Below are 14,580 nucleotides of genomic sequence, written 5' to 3'. Positions count from 1 at the left end.
CAGACTGGGCCAGAGAGGGGAGTAGAGAAGATCATCTAGTGGCTGTGTTACAAATAGCCTGACTCTCCCAAGCCAGGAGGGTAGGAACAACATCTCATATAGATGTTAAGCCAATAGTTGGGCTCAGAAACTGGGTCAACAAAGTGGACTTGGAGCATTTGCTGAATCAAGAGAAAGAGGGGAAGATAATTCTGAAAGCGTCGTTGCCAAAACCAGTAGTCTAGAAACAAAATGATTCTGGTCAGGCACAGACTGTATTGGTGGATGGGTTCCAAGAGGGATAGGTCAGGAGTAGAAGAGCAGTGATTCCCAAGTCGGTGAGTAAGAATTTGCTACTGCTTTGGTTTACTTAATCACCAGAGCCCTCCGTTGGGGGTGGAGAGGTGGTGTGAAGGGGGTAGGAATCATGGGAGGTTCTTTTTTGCAGAGGAGAGGCAAGCGAATACCGTAAAAGAGGTTCTTCCGTTTCTTAATTTGTGTGTAATGGAGCTAAGCAATCTGGTCAGCTGTGGAGTACGTCAGCCCTGAGCCTGGGGCTACATTACAAATGAGCAATGTCTTGAATCCTAGATTTCACACTGAGGTGTGGCTGATGGACCCATCAGTGCTTCCTGGTTACTTTAGAATAATGCGTATCTTCAAAGCATCATCCTGATGAACTTTCTTCTTTGATCTCTTTATTTTTTTATTTAAAGATTGTATTTATTTATTAGAGAGAGAGAAAGTGCACATGCGCGTGAGAGAGCACAAATGGGAAGGGGCAAAGGGAGAGGGGGAGGGAGAAGCAGACTCCCCACTGAGCACAGAGCCCAAGTCCGGGCTCCATCCCAGGACCCCAAGATCATGACCTGAGCCGAAGTCAAACACCCAGCCAGCTGAACCACCCAGGCGCCCCCTTTGAGTCCCCTTCAAGTATCATAATAAAAGTAAAATTATCAGAGTGAAATCTGTAACCCATGTGCTCTTTTCTGCTCCTATCCAGGTAGCAGAATTACTCAGTTTACTGGAGGCTGCTGAAGTCTCCCCTCTGTCTCTGTCCGTCTGTCCATCCCTCCATCCCTCCCTCCCTCCATCCATCCATCCATCCATCCATCTTTCTGTATAAGTAACACTTTCTGTGCACCTGGTGCTGTTTCTGGCACGTAGTAAACATTAACTCATTGCATCTTGCCCACAGCCCCATGAGATAAGTGTGATTGTTATCCACATTAGGAGAAATGGGCTGGATGGGCACTGAAGCACAGATCGCTGAAGCGCCTTTTGTCAGGCACCCAGCCAGAGACCAGGGGGGCCAGGACCCAAGCCAGGCAGCAGAGCCCCCGGGTTCATGGTCTTAACCACCCCATCAAGAAGCCCTTCCTAGAGGACTCGGAAATCCATCTGGGAAGTTCTGGAAACGCTTGCATGGCTGCTCTTCCCAGAGGCTCCTGCAGGTCCTCCCACACTGTGCTGGCTTGGAGTTGGGCCGGCAGTCAGGGTACCCCTCTGTGGATTGCAGCTGCTTGGTTGTCCATTTGTTTCTCATCTTGCCATCTTTTCCTTTCCACTGGCGTGTGAACACCTGTAAGAGCTTCCTCCTTGACTTTCCAGGCCAGGACTCAGGGCCTCTTTACCTCTATTGGAGATAAAGTGTAGTAGTACATTGGTGACGGGGTCTCCCTTACCTGCTCCCAGACCCTCCTGGCCTGTCGTCAGCCTCAGCTCAAACCTCCCCAGGCCAGGTAACTCCAAACCTCTGCCTGCCTTCCTCCGGCACCAGGCAGCCCAGAACTTCTCCAGGAACGTACACAAAAGAGTACCATGCTGCCTGGGGCCACAGATTAAGGAACTTTAATTTTCTGAGGCCTGAAAGGTGATCTTTAAAAAACATTCATAATTTCTCAATGCGAAAGTAGATCTGTATATAGTCAGGGCAAATGCCTTCAGATTTCCATTTGCCCAATTCAAGCACTTTTATCCTTCCCTACAACTAACGACCGACCTAAATGTTTGCGTGTACACGTCCCTGTCTTTAAAAATAAGTTTGGCTTTATTCCTATCTTTAAGTGGTTTCCACTGAATGCAAACTGCATTCATCGTCAGGTTGAACCAAAGGGTTTTTCAGCTTGCAGAGCTATGGAAGTTACTAGCGCATTAACTGCAAATGCAAATTAATAGGCCTGCACAGTGGGGAACATTGAGGTCATCTGACTGAAAATGAAACTGATTTCCTATCTTTATACATGCTAATAAATCAGGGGGGAAATATGCCCCCAGAGTAGACTGGACTTATTAACCCTTTCAGGTGACACTAAGATACTTGGAAAATAAGTCCCTTAGCATTTTCATCAAAGAGAATCAAAGATAAAAGCAATAAAAACCTTTCAGCGTAGTTATCTGTCTTTCTCATCCCATCTCTTGAAAAAAAATTTTTTTAACTACAAGATTTGTAGAAATTCAGGATATTTTGGAACAGCTGTGTTTTGTAAATATGAAACAGGTTCAGCTATTGAATCCAGCTTTTTTGAGGGGTGTTTGCTCAGGGTTCCTGCCTTTTGCAAGTTTTGCTGGACAAGTGTAATTCTTTACCGAAAGGAAACATTTGTGCTCCCAGATGCCACCGAGTTATTGAAACAGAGGCAGATAAACTTAGTCAAGAAGTATTTAGTAATTACTGTGTGTTCCAGTATATTCTGAGTGTGACACAGCTCCTCAAACAGTTTATAATTTGGGCATGGTAACAAGCCTGTTTCACATGAAACAATTAGAATAATCTAACCAGGATTATAACCGAGTGCCCAGTGATGTGAATCAGACTCAGTTCGGTGTGCGTTCCAGAGAAGACGGGTCAGTCAGAAAAGACTGCAGTGGTTTGGGAGGGATTTGTAGGTAAGTGATATTGACCCTGGGTTTTGAGGGTGTAAAGGTTTGAAAGGGAGAGACAGTTGTTTCTTCAGAGCTAGGATGGGGAGGGGACAGTAATGCAGAGTGATTTGGGGACAATGAGAGATTAGCCCAATTGGAGCAAAGGATTTATGAGGAAAAGTAGTAATATAAAAACAAAATGGTGATACTTTTTCTTCCCAAATGAGAAGTCTAGCTATATGTTCTAGTATATAAACAGTGGGGGAAGATGTTTGAAATTGAGATTGGCAAAGAATATCTGGGGTATGTATTTCAGTCACCACAGAGAACCCAAGATCCAGTATGGTGGCCGAGGTTAAGAATACTTACAAGAGCTCTGCACGGGGCTCATCAGGGTCAACCATCATTATGAGAGCAATGTTTTAGAAAGATCTGGAGTCAGGATGCTCAACCCCCAAGGCTGCAAATCGATTCTGAAGGTATAGATTGACCCCTCCATATACTTTTTTTAGAGGAGCTTGACAAGTATTTATCTTCTGGGTCGTAGGTCTGTGGAAGCAAGGATGGCATCATCTCTATGCACTCTTGTATCCCCAACACCTAACACGGTGCTCACCACAGAGCAGGCAGTCAAAATTTATTTCTTAAAAAACCTGGGAATGCTCTTCAGGACAGACAGGATGGGGGACACACTGCAGGTAATAGAGGCATAGGATAAGTAAAAAATGAGGTGCTTTTATTCACCCAGCAAGCTCAGTGTTTCAACTTGAATCATTTAATGATTTTGACCTTAGGATGTGGCTACCTAGTAGAGAATGAGTGGGGTGAGGCTGACTGTGTCTCAGAGTGTATCTGAATTGCTGCGAGCATTGGCGCCCAGCAAGACAATCGGAGATTGAAAGCTGCAGGTCAGAGGCAGAGCCGTCCCTATTTTCCTGTGCTTTGGCAGGAAGTGCATTTTATAGAAAAGTCAGAGAGGAACTTAGGGGAAAGGAGAGCTCTGAGCAGTGAATTCACAGCTGGCTGACCAGGCACTGCCGCCACCATCACCGAAGCTGGCCCTCCTCCTCAGGGCTGCTCCATGGGACCCCGCAGTCACTGGTCCAGCCCGTCCCCGGGCTCTGGGGGGCCCTGCCGATGAGGATGGCGTGACAGGCCAGCGTCAAGGATGGTAAGGGGTTCTTATTCTTTGATTTAGGCATGACTTGACTTATTTGCATCTAAAACTAGTCTGTTTTCACTTCTCGGCAATTTAAAAAATGGGTGTAGCATCTTCTAACCTGTGTGTGCTTTCAGAGCTAGCTCAGAGGTCTTCTCCGAGTCATCACCCAACTTAGCAGTGAATTTGATCAATGTGAAGGCTTGGTGTGCAGCTGTACCCGGGTCTAGAGTCCCGAGACTGAAATTGCGCACTAGTGTTCTTTGGGTTTTCATAAGCTTCTGCTCCGGAGGCAAAAGGCTCTCAACCGAATGCGTGTGAACTAAACACAAGTCAGGGCAGTGAGAAAGAACCTTGGTCCCCGTCACACTTTACAAACTGTGCCATCTGATGAGGATCCTGGCAGCCATGCGAAGCTTGAGATGCAGTCCCCGTCACATGCTGGGGCCGGGCATCCATTAAGAATTTCGGACATTCTAAAAGCTTGGGGGTATTTTTAGATGAGGCTTGTTCCTATGAATGAGGAAGTCTGGCAGATGGCTCTTCCGCCTGGATTTTTTTTTTTTTTCCCCCAGCTTTCTACCAATATAGTACGGAGAAAACTGGCAGGGCTTCTTTCTCTAAGGACAATGGGGGGAAAAGCCATTCTGAAAACACTGGGCGGCAGCTGCAGAGCTCAGTCTCTAAGGACACCGGGCCTCTGGCTGCGTATTTCATCGTACTCTCCTGTGACTCTGGCTAATCAACGGGAGGCAGGGAAGGAAGTCTGAGTAAGAACAAGTCGTTTAACACGCTGCGTGAGCAAAGACATCTGTGCAGGTCCTGCTCTCCCTGCAGCTGATAAGAATGTTATTCACCACCCAGAGAGGAAAGACCGGAGTATGTGGTTTCAGCCCGTTGAAGCCACTTCCTTAAATGACATGACATCAGATTGCATCTTCTAGATGGTTGGCACCAGTTTTATGAACAGCAGATCAAACTATCATTAATGAGGGGAAAGCGCCTTTAGAAGCAATCAGTAGAGTCTTGCTGTGCATCGTTGGGTGCCCTTGGATGGTCATCTGGCCTTAGGTTTGACAGAACAATCCAGTAGGGCTCAGAAAAGTCACCTTTGGAATAGTGAGCCTTGCCCGGGGACTCTTAAGAAATCTATTGCATGCATAGATGGAACACACAAAAGCAACTTGTCAGTCTCTGCTCTGATGATAAGCTTTCCCTTTCATTATGAAATCTGAGGTAGTTTCGCTCATTCCCTACTTAAGATGGCAATTCTCTAAGAGTGCAGATAACACGGGCTTCCAAGAAAGACGATTTTTGATGCAATTTATATGAAAGAGTCATCACTCCCAAGATTTTGCTATTATGAGAAAGGGTTACCCCTTTCTTCCCCATTTACACCAGAGAATTCCGAATGTTTACTGGGCTTTTGTTACCTGGTGGGAGCCTGGGCTTCTTGAGCCCTTTTAGTAGAGAAAGAGTAATATTCCCAGAGCCGTGGAAACATGAAAATTCCCCCTGTGCTTAAATACTGAGATTTACCAAGGTCTACTTTTGGAGGCTTCCCACTCCCCTACCCATACACACATGTTCAAGCTGCTGAAGATTTATGCTGCAACCCCAAGAATAAGCTAATTTTGTCTGCATTCACTTGGTGAGTTCAAAACTGTGACTTCTCCCTCATAGTGACTAGATTCGGAAGAACTAATTTCTGAAGTCTCAGAAGAGTGGTTAGGTCTGAGAAATAACTTTTTCCGTCTATAAGGCTCTTTTGTGGTTATTACTAACCTTCACTGAATCTGCCTGTCCCATGGTGTGGCCTGGTGGAAGTCCTGCTGGGTCATCCTTTCTGTCCCTTGCCTTTCAGAGGCTCTGTAGCAGGTCAAGAAGAGTGGCCATCCCTGGGCTCTTGCAGGCCCTAGTGACTTTCTGTCCTTCTAGAAATGTTTGTTTTCGATTTATCAAATATGTCAAGCCTACAGTGAAGTTCAAAGAATAATTTAACTGTCATGTGTCCTCCAAAGATTTTTCAAGTATTATTAACCTTTTGCCATTTTAGATTTTGAAAAATAAAACATTACCGGTCCAGTGGAAGATCACTTCGTATTTAGTTTGTTTCCTTTTCCCATTGTTACCCAGAGTATTCAGTATCTTGAAGGTGATGAGTATTATTTCCATTTTACTACATATATATGATAAACAAAAAAATTATAGCATCGTTGTGTATTTTTAAAAGATATTTAAACGGCATCACAGTGTACTTGAGACCTTTTCCAAGTTACTCTTTTTTTTTTTTAATTGAAGTATAGTTGGCATACAATTTTATATTAGTTTCAGGTGTACCAACATAGTGATTCAACAATTATGTACATTATGAAATGCTCGCCATGCTGTGTAGTTACCATCTGTCACCATACAAAGTTATTATAATACAATTGACTGTATTCCCTATGCTGTACTTTTCATCCCCGTGATTTATTTATTTATTTTATAACTGGAAGTTTGTACCTCTTAATCCCCTTCACATATTTCAACTCTCCCCTCACTTTCTTTCCCTCTGGCAACCACTAGTTTATTCCTTGTTTTTATGTGTCTCTTTTTCTGTTTTTTGTTTGTTTGCTCGTTTTGTTTTTTAGATTCCACATGTAAGTGGGATCATTGGGTATTTTTGTCTTTCTCTGTCTGACGAATTTCACTTAGCCTGATGCCCTCTAGGTGCATCCATGTTTTTACAAATGGCAAGTTCTCATTCTTTTTTATGACAGAGTAATATTCCATTGTATATATGTACCATCTCTTCTTTATCTGTTCATCTATCGGTGGACACTTTGGTTGCTTCCATATCTTGGCCATTGTAAATAATGCTGCAATAAACATAGGGGTGCATATTATCTTTTCAAATTAGTGGGTTTTTTTTTCAGGTAAATACCCAGAAGTAAAATTACTGGATCATATGGTAGTTCTATTTTTAATTTTTTTGAGGACCCTCCATACTGTTTTCCACAATGGCTGCACCAGTTGGCATTCCCATCTACAGTGCATGAGGGTTCCTTTTTCTCCACATCCTCACTAACATTTGTTATTTCATATCTTGATATTAGCTATTCTGACTGGTGTGAGGTGATTATCTCATTGCAGTTTTGATTTGCAGCAACCTACTTTTAACATCAACATTTAAGAGTCATTTCAATATTAGTATATTAAAATCAAGTTCATTTATTTTGAATTCTATATCATATTCCATTATAAGACTATACCACAATGTATCCATTATTTTCTTGATGGACCCTGGACTGTTTATGATTCTGTTTTTGCTATTAGTAACACCATGAAGAGCCTTGTTCATGTATGAGAGTTTCTTTAGATCTCCACTGAATAGTACAATAGCCAGTAGCTTAAAATGTGGCTAGTCTAAATTGCATTGTGCTGTAAGTATAAAATACACACCAGACTTTGAAGACTTAGAATGAAAAAAAAATGTAAAATATCTCATTAATGATTTTGTACTCATTGCCTATTAAGATGACAATATTTGTATATATTTTATTAAATAAAAGATACTATTAAAATAATTTCACCTATAATTTGGCTACTGAAATGTTTAAAATTATATATATGACTTGCACCATAATTTTGTTGGACAAGGCTCGTCTAGATCAGGGATCAGTAATCTACCATCTACAGTGTGGTCATCTGTGTTTGTAAATAAAGTTTTATCGGAAAACATGTCCGTTCATTTACATAGAGTCTATGACTGCTTTCCTGCTCCAACAGCAGAATTGAGTAGTTGTAACAGAGACCATATGATCCATAAGCCTAAAATATCACTCATCTGGCCCTTTAAGGAAATGTTTGTTGAGTACCTATTCTAGAGCAATGATTTTTAGCCTTTTTTAAACAACGACCCACAATAAGAAATATATTTACTATCATGATCTGACAAGCACACACCTGAAACAAAAGTTTCACAAAACAGTGTTTCAAAAATCCTTACTATAATATTTCATGTGTTCTGGTCCCATAGCAGCATATTTTGTTAAAATAAACTGCTGGTAAACTGCCATGACTCACTAAATTGACTTAGCCTTTCATTCACTACTAGTGATTTGAATAACATTGCTCAAGGAATATATCCAAGGGATGTGTGTGTGTGTGTGTGTGTGTGTGTGTGTGTGTGTGTGTGTGTGTATTCACACGTACACTTATTTACGTGTTTTTTAGCCTTATCTGTTTATATACATTTCATTCAGTGTTTCTCTAGGTTTACGGAATGGGGAGCTTTGTCCGCTCAGCAACTCTGGTGCTGGAACTTGTCCCTTGGCAATTTTCTGGACCTGAGGAGCAAGAGATTCCAGGGGCCACTTTGGAGGGGGCTGGGTCATTGCATTGCCACAGAGCTGGCTTCTCTCCTAGACCGAGGAGTTGTCATTGCTCACAACTGCATATCTAGGCTTTATCTGCAAAAGCCGATTGATGGATCTGATGAGAATAAACATATTTTACAAAACTTTCTATGATTTTATTTTGCCAGAGGGTAAAATAAAGATAATCAACTGCCACAGCACTTCCTAAGGATCTGATATTTCCCAGAGCCCTACAATGACATTAAAATGTAAGAAATGGTATTAGTCATAACCTTGTCATCACTGTCACAACTTACATTTGACAGCTGAAAATATTTTCTAATGTGGTTCTAAGAATTGGGGGTGAGAAGGACGTGTTCCTAAAGAGTATTTCATGGTAGCTAACAAACTTTCTCTAAACTTTTCTGGTAATCAGCACAGGATGCCCAGGACTGTAAAGACCAGTGCAGGGCCTGGCAATGTTGAACACAAAGAACAATCGATAAATTCTTGACTATAAGGTCATGTGCATTAAATAAGGCAGTTCTGATGCCAAATCAATACTGCATTGTATATTTCCTACAGCAGATATTGAGATATAGATCTGCTGTAGTGGGAACAGGAATGTCATCAGGAAATATCAGTTCAGACAAATCTGGGTTACCACCAACAGGGAGAGAGAGAGCTAGATTGATTGTGGTCTGCCTCATTTTGTGGTGAAAATGTCAGGTCAGAGTGAATATTCATGTAGTCCTTGGAAAAAGGGAAGGAGAAATCAATAAGCTAACTGCTCTACCTGATAATGGCAGTGTTTTCTCCAAGGCAAGTTATTTTTCTCTTGAACTTGGTATTCTGGTCCTTGATGTATTGGTAATGATGTCTTAGAGATGCAGCGAAAGATTTCATAGAAAGCCTAAGGGCAGATTCTGTACTTCAGGAAGAAGGGTTATGTTAACATCTTTCTGAGCATTGCACTAGAAGTCTGGTTAAATTGATATAAAGTTTTCCTTAATTCCAGGGAACAACCTAGACCCTTTGAAGTTCTGTCAAGAGAATGCCAGGCAAAAAGAAATCCCACCTTTTTAGTCCTAATTTGCAATTCACTTGCCCTGTGATCTTGCAAAAGCTACCCAATCTCTGTATATCTCTATACATTGACTCTTATGATAATGTTCATGTTTTTCTTCATAGAGATGTTATATAGTAGGTGTTGTAAATGTTTTAGCCAACAGGGTCAGCATACGAAGGCGTATTTCCTCCCAAACCATGATTTTGGCATTTGTCTAAATTTTGTAGACTCACTCCTCCTAACCACACTTGAGAAATCTCCTACCATTCATGTGCATAAGGTTTCAAAAGAGGGCCCGTTCTCTCTTCTCGAAAGCGTTTTTTCAAAACTTGCTGGTACTGTTCAGGCTCCGGGAGCATAGTAGGTTCATGACCCATCACCTGGTTTTTTAACAGAAACCAAATTAATTGCTTTTATTGTTTGTTCTTACATTTTCCAGGCACCTTTTAAAGATGAACAAGAGCAGCTCTGATTTGGAGAAAGTGAGCCAGGGCTCTGCAGAGAGCCTCAGCCCTCCCTGCAGGGGTGTCCCCGTCAGCTTCACCACGGGTTCCACAGACAGCCTGGCCTCAGACTCCAGGACCTGCAGCGATGGAGGTAACAGACTTCACCTTGACGGGGAGGCTTAGATTCTCCCGGGTCTGGAAGGCGAGCCCTGGGCTCGCTGTCACGATTGGGAATGGCTGAGCTAGACCTACCGTCTTGGTCCTGCTTTGCCCATGAGGTAGACTCCACCCAGGAAGAGTTGGCATTAATCCCCTGTTGGATACATGATGAGGTGCCTCATTCTGCTCTCTTTCCACTGACACACAGTGCATCCACTGATTCCTGGGGTGATGAGCCATTTATGTATAGGTCTGTTCTCCATTTCTGTCCTCAGGATTGGTTCTCAGGGGATTAGGTACTGCCAACCACAAGTTTCTACCCTCCATGTTACTCTCTCTCTCGCTGTCCGCCATCTTGTTCGCTCCTTCATGTGTACGAGTGCACACCCATGTGCATACATGCACACACACACTTGGACACAGCAGGTGCTTATATAAATGTTTGTTGAATTAAAGCATGGAGGCTTCATGAGGCTACCATCCATCCCACTCCCTGGAGAAAGCTCTAAGGCGTACTATGTGGGTATGTCCTGATTGGGCACATTCCTGAGAAGGAACTCTTGTGTTTCTGTAGTTGTGGTGGGTAGTATTAAAATCTCTCACCGTTTCAACATTCTTTGTGCGCGTGTGTGTCTTCTCCTGCATTTCTCTTAAACTCGCTTTAACATGTTAGTTTTCAACATGTGCTAACATGACGACCTTTCTCACTTCTGTGGAAATATTTCTTCCCAGTAGGCAATTTTGGAGTCAAGGCTTCCATCGTAAAATCACAATCACCAACATATTTCGATTGGAAAGATGAGTACTGCTAAGTCTAGAGCATATGTTGTGTCAGTCTGCGGAGTGTTCTTATGGGAAACTTCTGATAGCTCAGACTTCAAAACAGGAAATCTCTTAGTCTTGTTTGGGGTGGGATGTAGCAAAAGAGGGCTTGCTTTCTCTGCAGATTTTCCTGGGCTTCCATTTTTTTTCCCTTTTCCCATCAAATTGTGCAAAAATTCTGTGAGGTGGATTATTCCACAGAGAGCTGGGCTGGGCTCACAGACCTTTGGACCCTGTGCCCTGATGTGCTCTCTCAGGGATTGTGACCAATTCTGAGGGAGCAATGTACAGTGGAGCCTCACTGGCCACCAGCCAGCTCATGTTGATGAGAACTCTACCTAACTGTCTGGGCACTGGGCTAGTCAGAACCAGCAAATCATGTTTGCTTTCAGGACTCTTCAGGTCTAGCTAGGAAGACAAGCCTAAAACACGTGACACACAGGTGGCTGGTCTAAGCTAGGAGATTGGGCTTCCCAGAACATGAATGTTTATCAAGGCTTCCAGAAGAAAGAGGAATCAATGAGGGCTGAGGAAGGGTTCAGGGAAGGCGTTTGGAAAAGATGGCACTTCAGCTCATGTTTCAAGTGTGGTTACAGTTGAGGAGGTAGAGGGAGGAAAGGGCTGGGCAGGTTACGGAAACAACAAAGGAGGAGCCAAGGCACAGGGTTAGCAGGGCATGCTGGGAAAAGGGTAGGACCACCTGACACACTTCAGTGGAAGCAGGCAAGGGGAAAAGGGGACCAGAGGTTGGTGGGAAGGTAGAGGCTGGATTGTACAAAACTCTCAAAACCAATGTGCAGAAGTGGGAAATAATGGAGCCCCTGGGATTTAGGAGTACGATGGTGACACCTAACTCAGACATTTTCTAATTAAAATGAATGTATTTTCATGGTTCTGCCTTTATCACGAGCCAGTGATTCAATGGGAATGCACTTCAAAATTTGAATTCCTAGATCAACAAAAAGTGTATACCTTGTTACTAGACTTTGGGTCCTTAGAGTGAACCACTTCTACCTGCTGTTCCTGCTTATGGCTCTGTACCCCAGACCATGCTTTCTTTCTCCACCCTCCCTTTGTCACGTCTATTAGACGTTAGTCTGGAGACTATCTAGAACCACACTGGTCATGAAATGTGAGGAACCCTTCAGTCCGCTTCTCATCATTAACCAAGGTGGCTTGCTTTCGATCTATTCCTAAACAGTTATCTTTCAGTCCCATGAATTCTTACTCGCTTTTACCTCATAAAAATATTGTTGAAGTATTTATCCATCACGCCTTTTGTGACTATTTGTATCTAGTACTGAAGCTGAGACAGAGGATCTGAATAAGAGAGGTAGAATTAGTTCAAGCTAAAGCTCCTGGAGACCAGAATGTAGGGTCTACTTCTCTAATATTAAATATAAAGATATCATTAGACTATTTGGTCAGTAAGAATTCACTAATGAAAAGAAACACATTTTGCCGACTTTTTGTATCTGCCGTAGAGGCTGACCTGAGTGAGTTGAGGACAAAGTCATTCCAGAGGGTATCATAATAGTAGTTTGTGTAAATTTCTTGGAAGCTTATCAGGGTTAGTGGTTAAAGTTAGTTTTCTACTATTTGGGTTTTGTGGCAAAAAAAAAAAAAGAGTTTTACATTTTATAAGAAAAGGGGCGCCTGGGTGGCGTAGTCCGTTAAGCGTCCAACTCTTGGTTTCGGCTCAGGTCCTGATCTCAGGGTCCGGAGATGGAGCCCCACATCGGGCTCTGTGCTCAGTGCAGAGTCTGCTAAAGTTTCTCTCTCCCTCTTCCTCTCCCCCTCTCCACCAGGGACGTGTGCACCCTCGTTCTCTTTCTCTCTCTCAAATAATTAAATAAATCTTTAAAAAAAATTTATAAGAAAAACAAACATAATTGAAATGTATAACTTTAAATTTTGTTTACAAAGTATCATTTTTATATCAATATTAACTTCACTTCTTTATGCTTGTATTGCATGTCATACCCCTCAAAGCACATCTGTTATCCCATTTGTCCATGTGGGCAATTCAATTGAACAGTGAGTCAACTCAGTGGAAGGAAAAATCCATGTAAGCAGTTGTTTGGTTTATGCTTGGTTTGGGAGGGACAAACTGCATGTGTCAGGACAGATCCATGAATGCTGCCAAGAGGTGATCTGTAGTGAATAGCTGTGAGGCACAGTGGTCAGCTAAATGACCCCCACAGATCGTCAGCAGAAGACTCTCGTGCTTTAAATGGTTCCTTTTATTTTTTTTTAAGATTTTATTTATTTATTTGGCAGAGAGTCGGCGAGATAGGGAATACAAGCAGGGGGAGTGGGAGAGGGAGAAGCAGGCTTCCCGCCGAGCAGGGAGCCCGATGCGGGGCTTGATCCCAGGGCCCTGGGATCATGACCCGAGCCGAAGGCAGATGCTTAAGGACTGAGCCACCCAGGCACCCCTAAATGGTTCCTTTTAAATAGGTGAACCTGATGTCACATGAAGATCATTTTCCTCTTTGATTTAGGATAACGTTAAAATTTAGTGCCACAGTTTAACATACATCCTGGATGCCAGGTTCCCACAGTACAGGAGATTAGAAAGAGCTCTGTTAAACCGAAGCTGTTGGCACCAGCGATAGATAAGAGGTCTGGCCACACAGTGAATGTAGGTATGAATTCACATGAAGGTATGTACCAGGTCAGTGTTCGTATTTTTATGGCTAGCAGACCAGAGATATGGCCAAGTTAATGAAATATCTTGATAGTAGTCAGCTTCTTTTCCTCAGTAATTATGCCAAGAGGATTTTTTTTTTTAATATTTTATTTATTAGAGAGAGAGAGAACATGCACAGGAGAGAGCACTAGTGGGGAAGGGGCAGAGGGAGAGGGAGAAGCAGACTCTCTGCTGAGCAGAGAGCCCAATGCCATGCGATGCGGGGCTCCATCCCAGGACCCTGAGATCCTGACCTGAGCTGAAGGCAGCCACTTAACCCAGTGAGCCACACAGGTGCCCTCCCTGCAAGAGGATTTTTAAAATATATACATTAGTTCAGTCATTGACTTGATAGGTATTTGTTGAATCCAAACCTTGTGCTGAGTACAATTTTAGATGTTGAACATACAACAGTGACAAGAAAAATGCCCAGTTCCTTCTTCCACATTCCAGTGGGGAGAGATGGACAAGGAGAAGGATAAAGGGCTAAAGCAGCCAGTGCGTCAGATGGCAGTGAGTACTACGGGGAAAAATCAAGCCAGGAAGTGGGCAGGGAGGGGTGGGTGGATCTGTCGAGAGAGACGGTAAGTCCACGAAGATCAGAGGTCGGTCAGGAGTGACAACCTAACCTTCACTGAGCGTTCGTTCCTCTACTCAGGCTGTTACCTGAGACTCTGTAAGAAGAAAAGGTGGCCCTTAAAAAGGCATCTAAAGCTCCCTAGCTGAACATAGTGTGTTCTATCAAACAGGCTGTCCGAGCACTTGATCCTAAATTGGTGGGGTTGGTCTAATATATTCCATTTGGTGTTCTGCTCTAACATGGTTAGGCCCACCTCATCCCCCGCCCCAATGGAGACAGACTGAGTCATGGGTTCTATTCTGGGAGATGGATTAGTGAAGGATGAAGGAGCTATCCTGAAGGAAAAGATACTCATTTTTCAGAATGTCTGTGGTCTGAGCCCTTATGATATCACAAAAGTGAAGCTTTACCTTAGTTTAAACTATTCCCTTTAAGCTGAATTTTAAAATATATATTATTACTTCAATAA

General features: G+C 43.0%; 1 protein-coding gene across 1 annotated transcript in view; it reads left to right on the top strand.

Annotated features, from left to right (window-relative positions):
• The window catches only part of PRAG1 (PEAK1 related, kinase-activating pseudokinase 1), a 50,090-nt gene that overhangs the window by 18,735 nt on the left and 16,775 nt on the right, over positions 1-14,580 (top strand). The window contains exon 4 of the mRNA XM_028094137.2: positions 9,852-10,009. Coding sequence (XP_027949938.1) covers positions 9,852-10,009 — 158 coding nt within the window. The remainder of the gene's footprint in view (positions 1-9,851; positions 10,010-14,580) is intronic.

Source organism: Eumetopias jubatus, unplaced genomic scaffold (assembly GCF_037043125.1).
Source record: "Eumetopias jubatus isolate StellerSeaLion01/CBP00866 unplaced genomic scaffold, mEumJub1_p1.0 scaffold_2, whole genome shotgun sequence".
In the NCBI taxonomy this organism is placed as follows: Eukaryota; Metazoa; Chordata; class Mammalia; order Carnivora; family Otariidae; genus Eumetopias; species Eumetopias jubatus.
The sequence above is the reverse complement of the archived record's forward strand: the minus strand, read 5'-3'. Positions and strand labels throughout refer to the sequence as shown.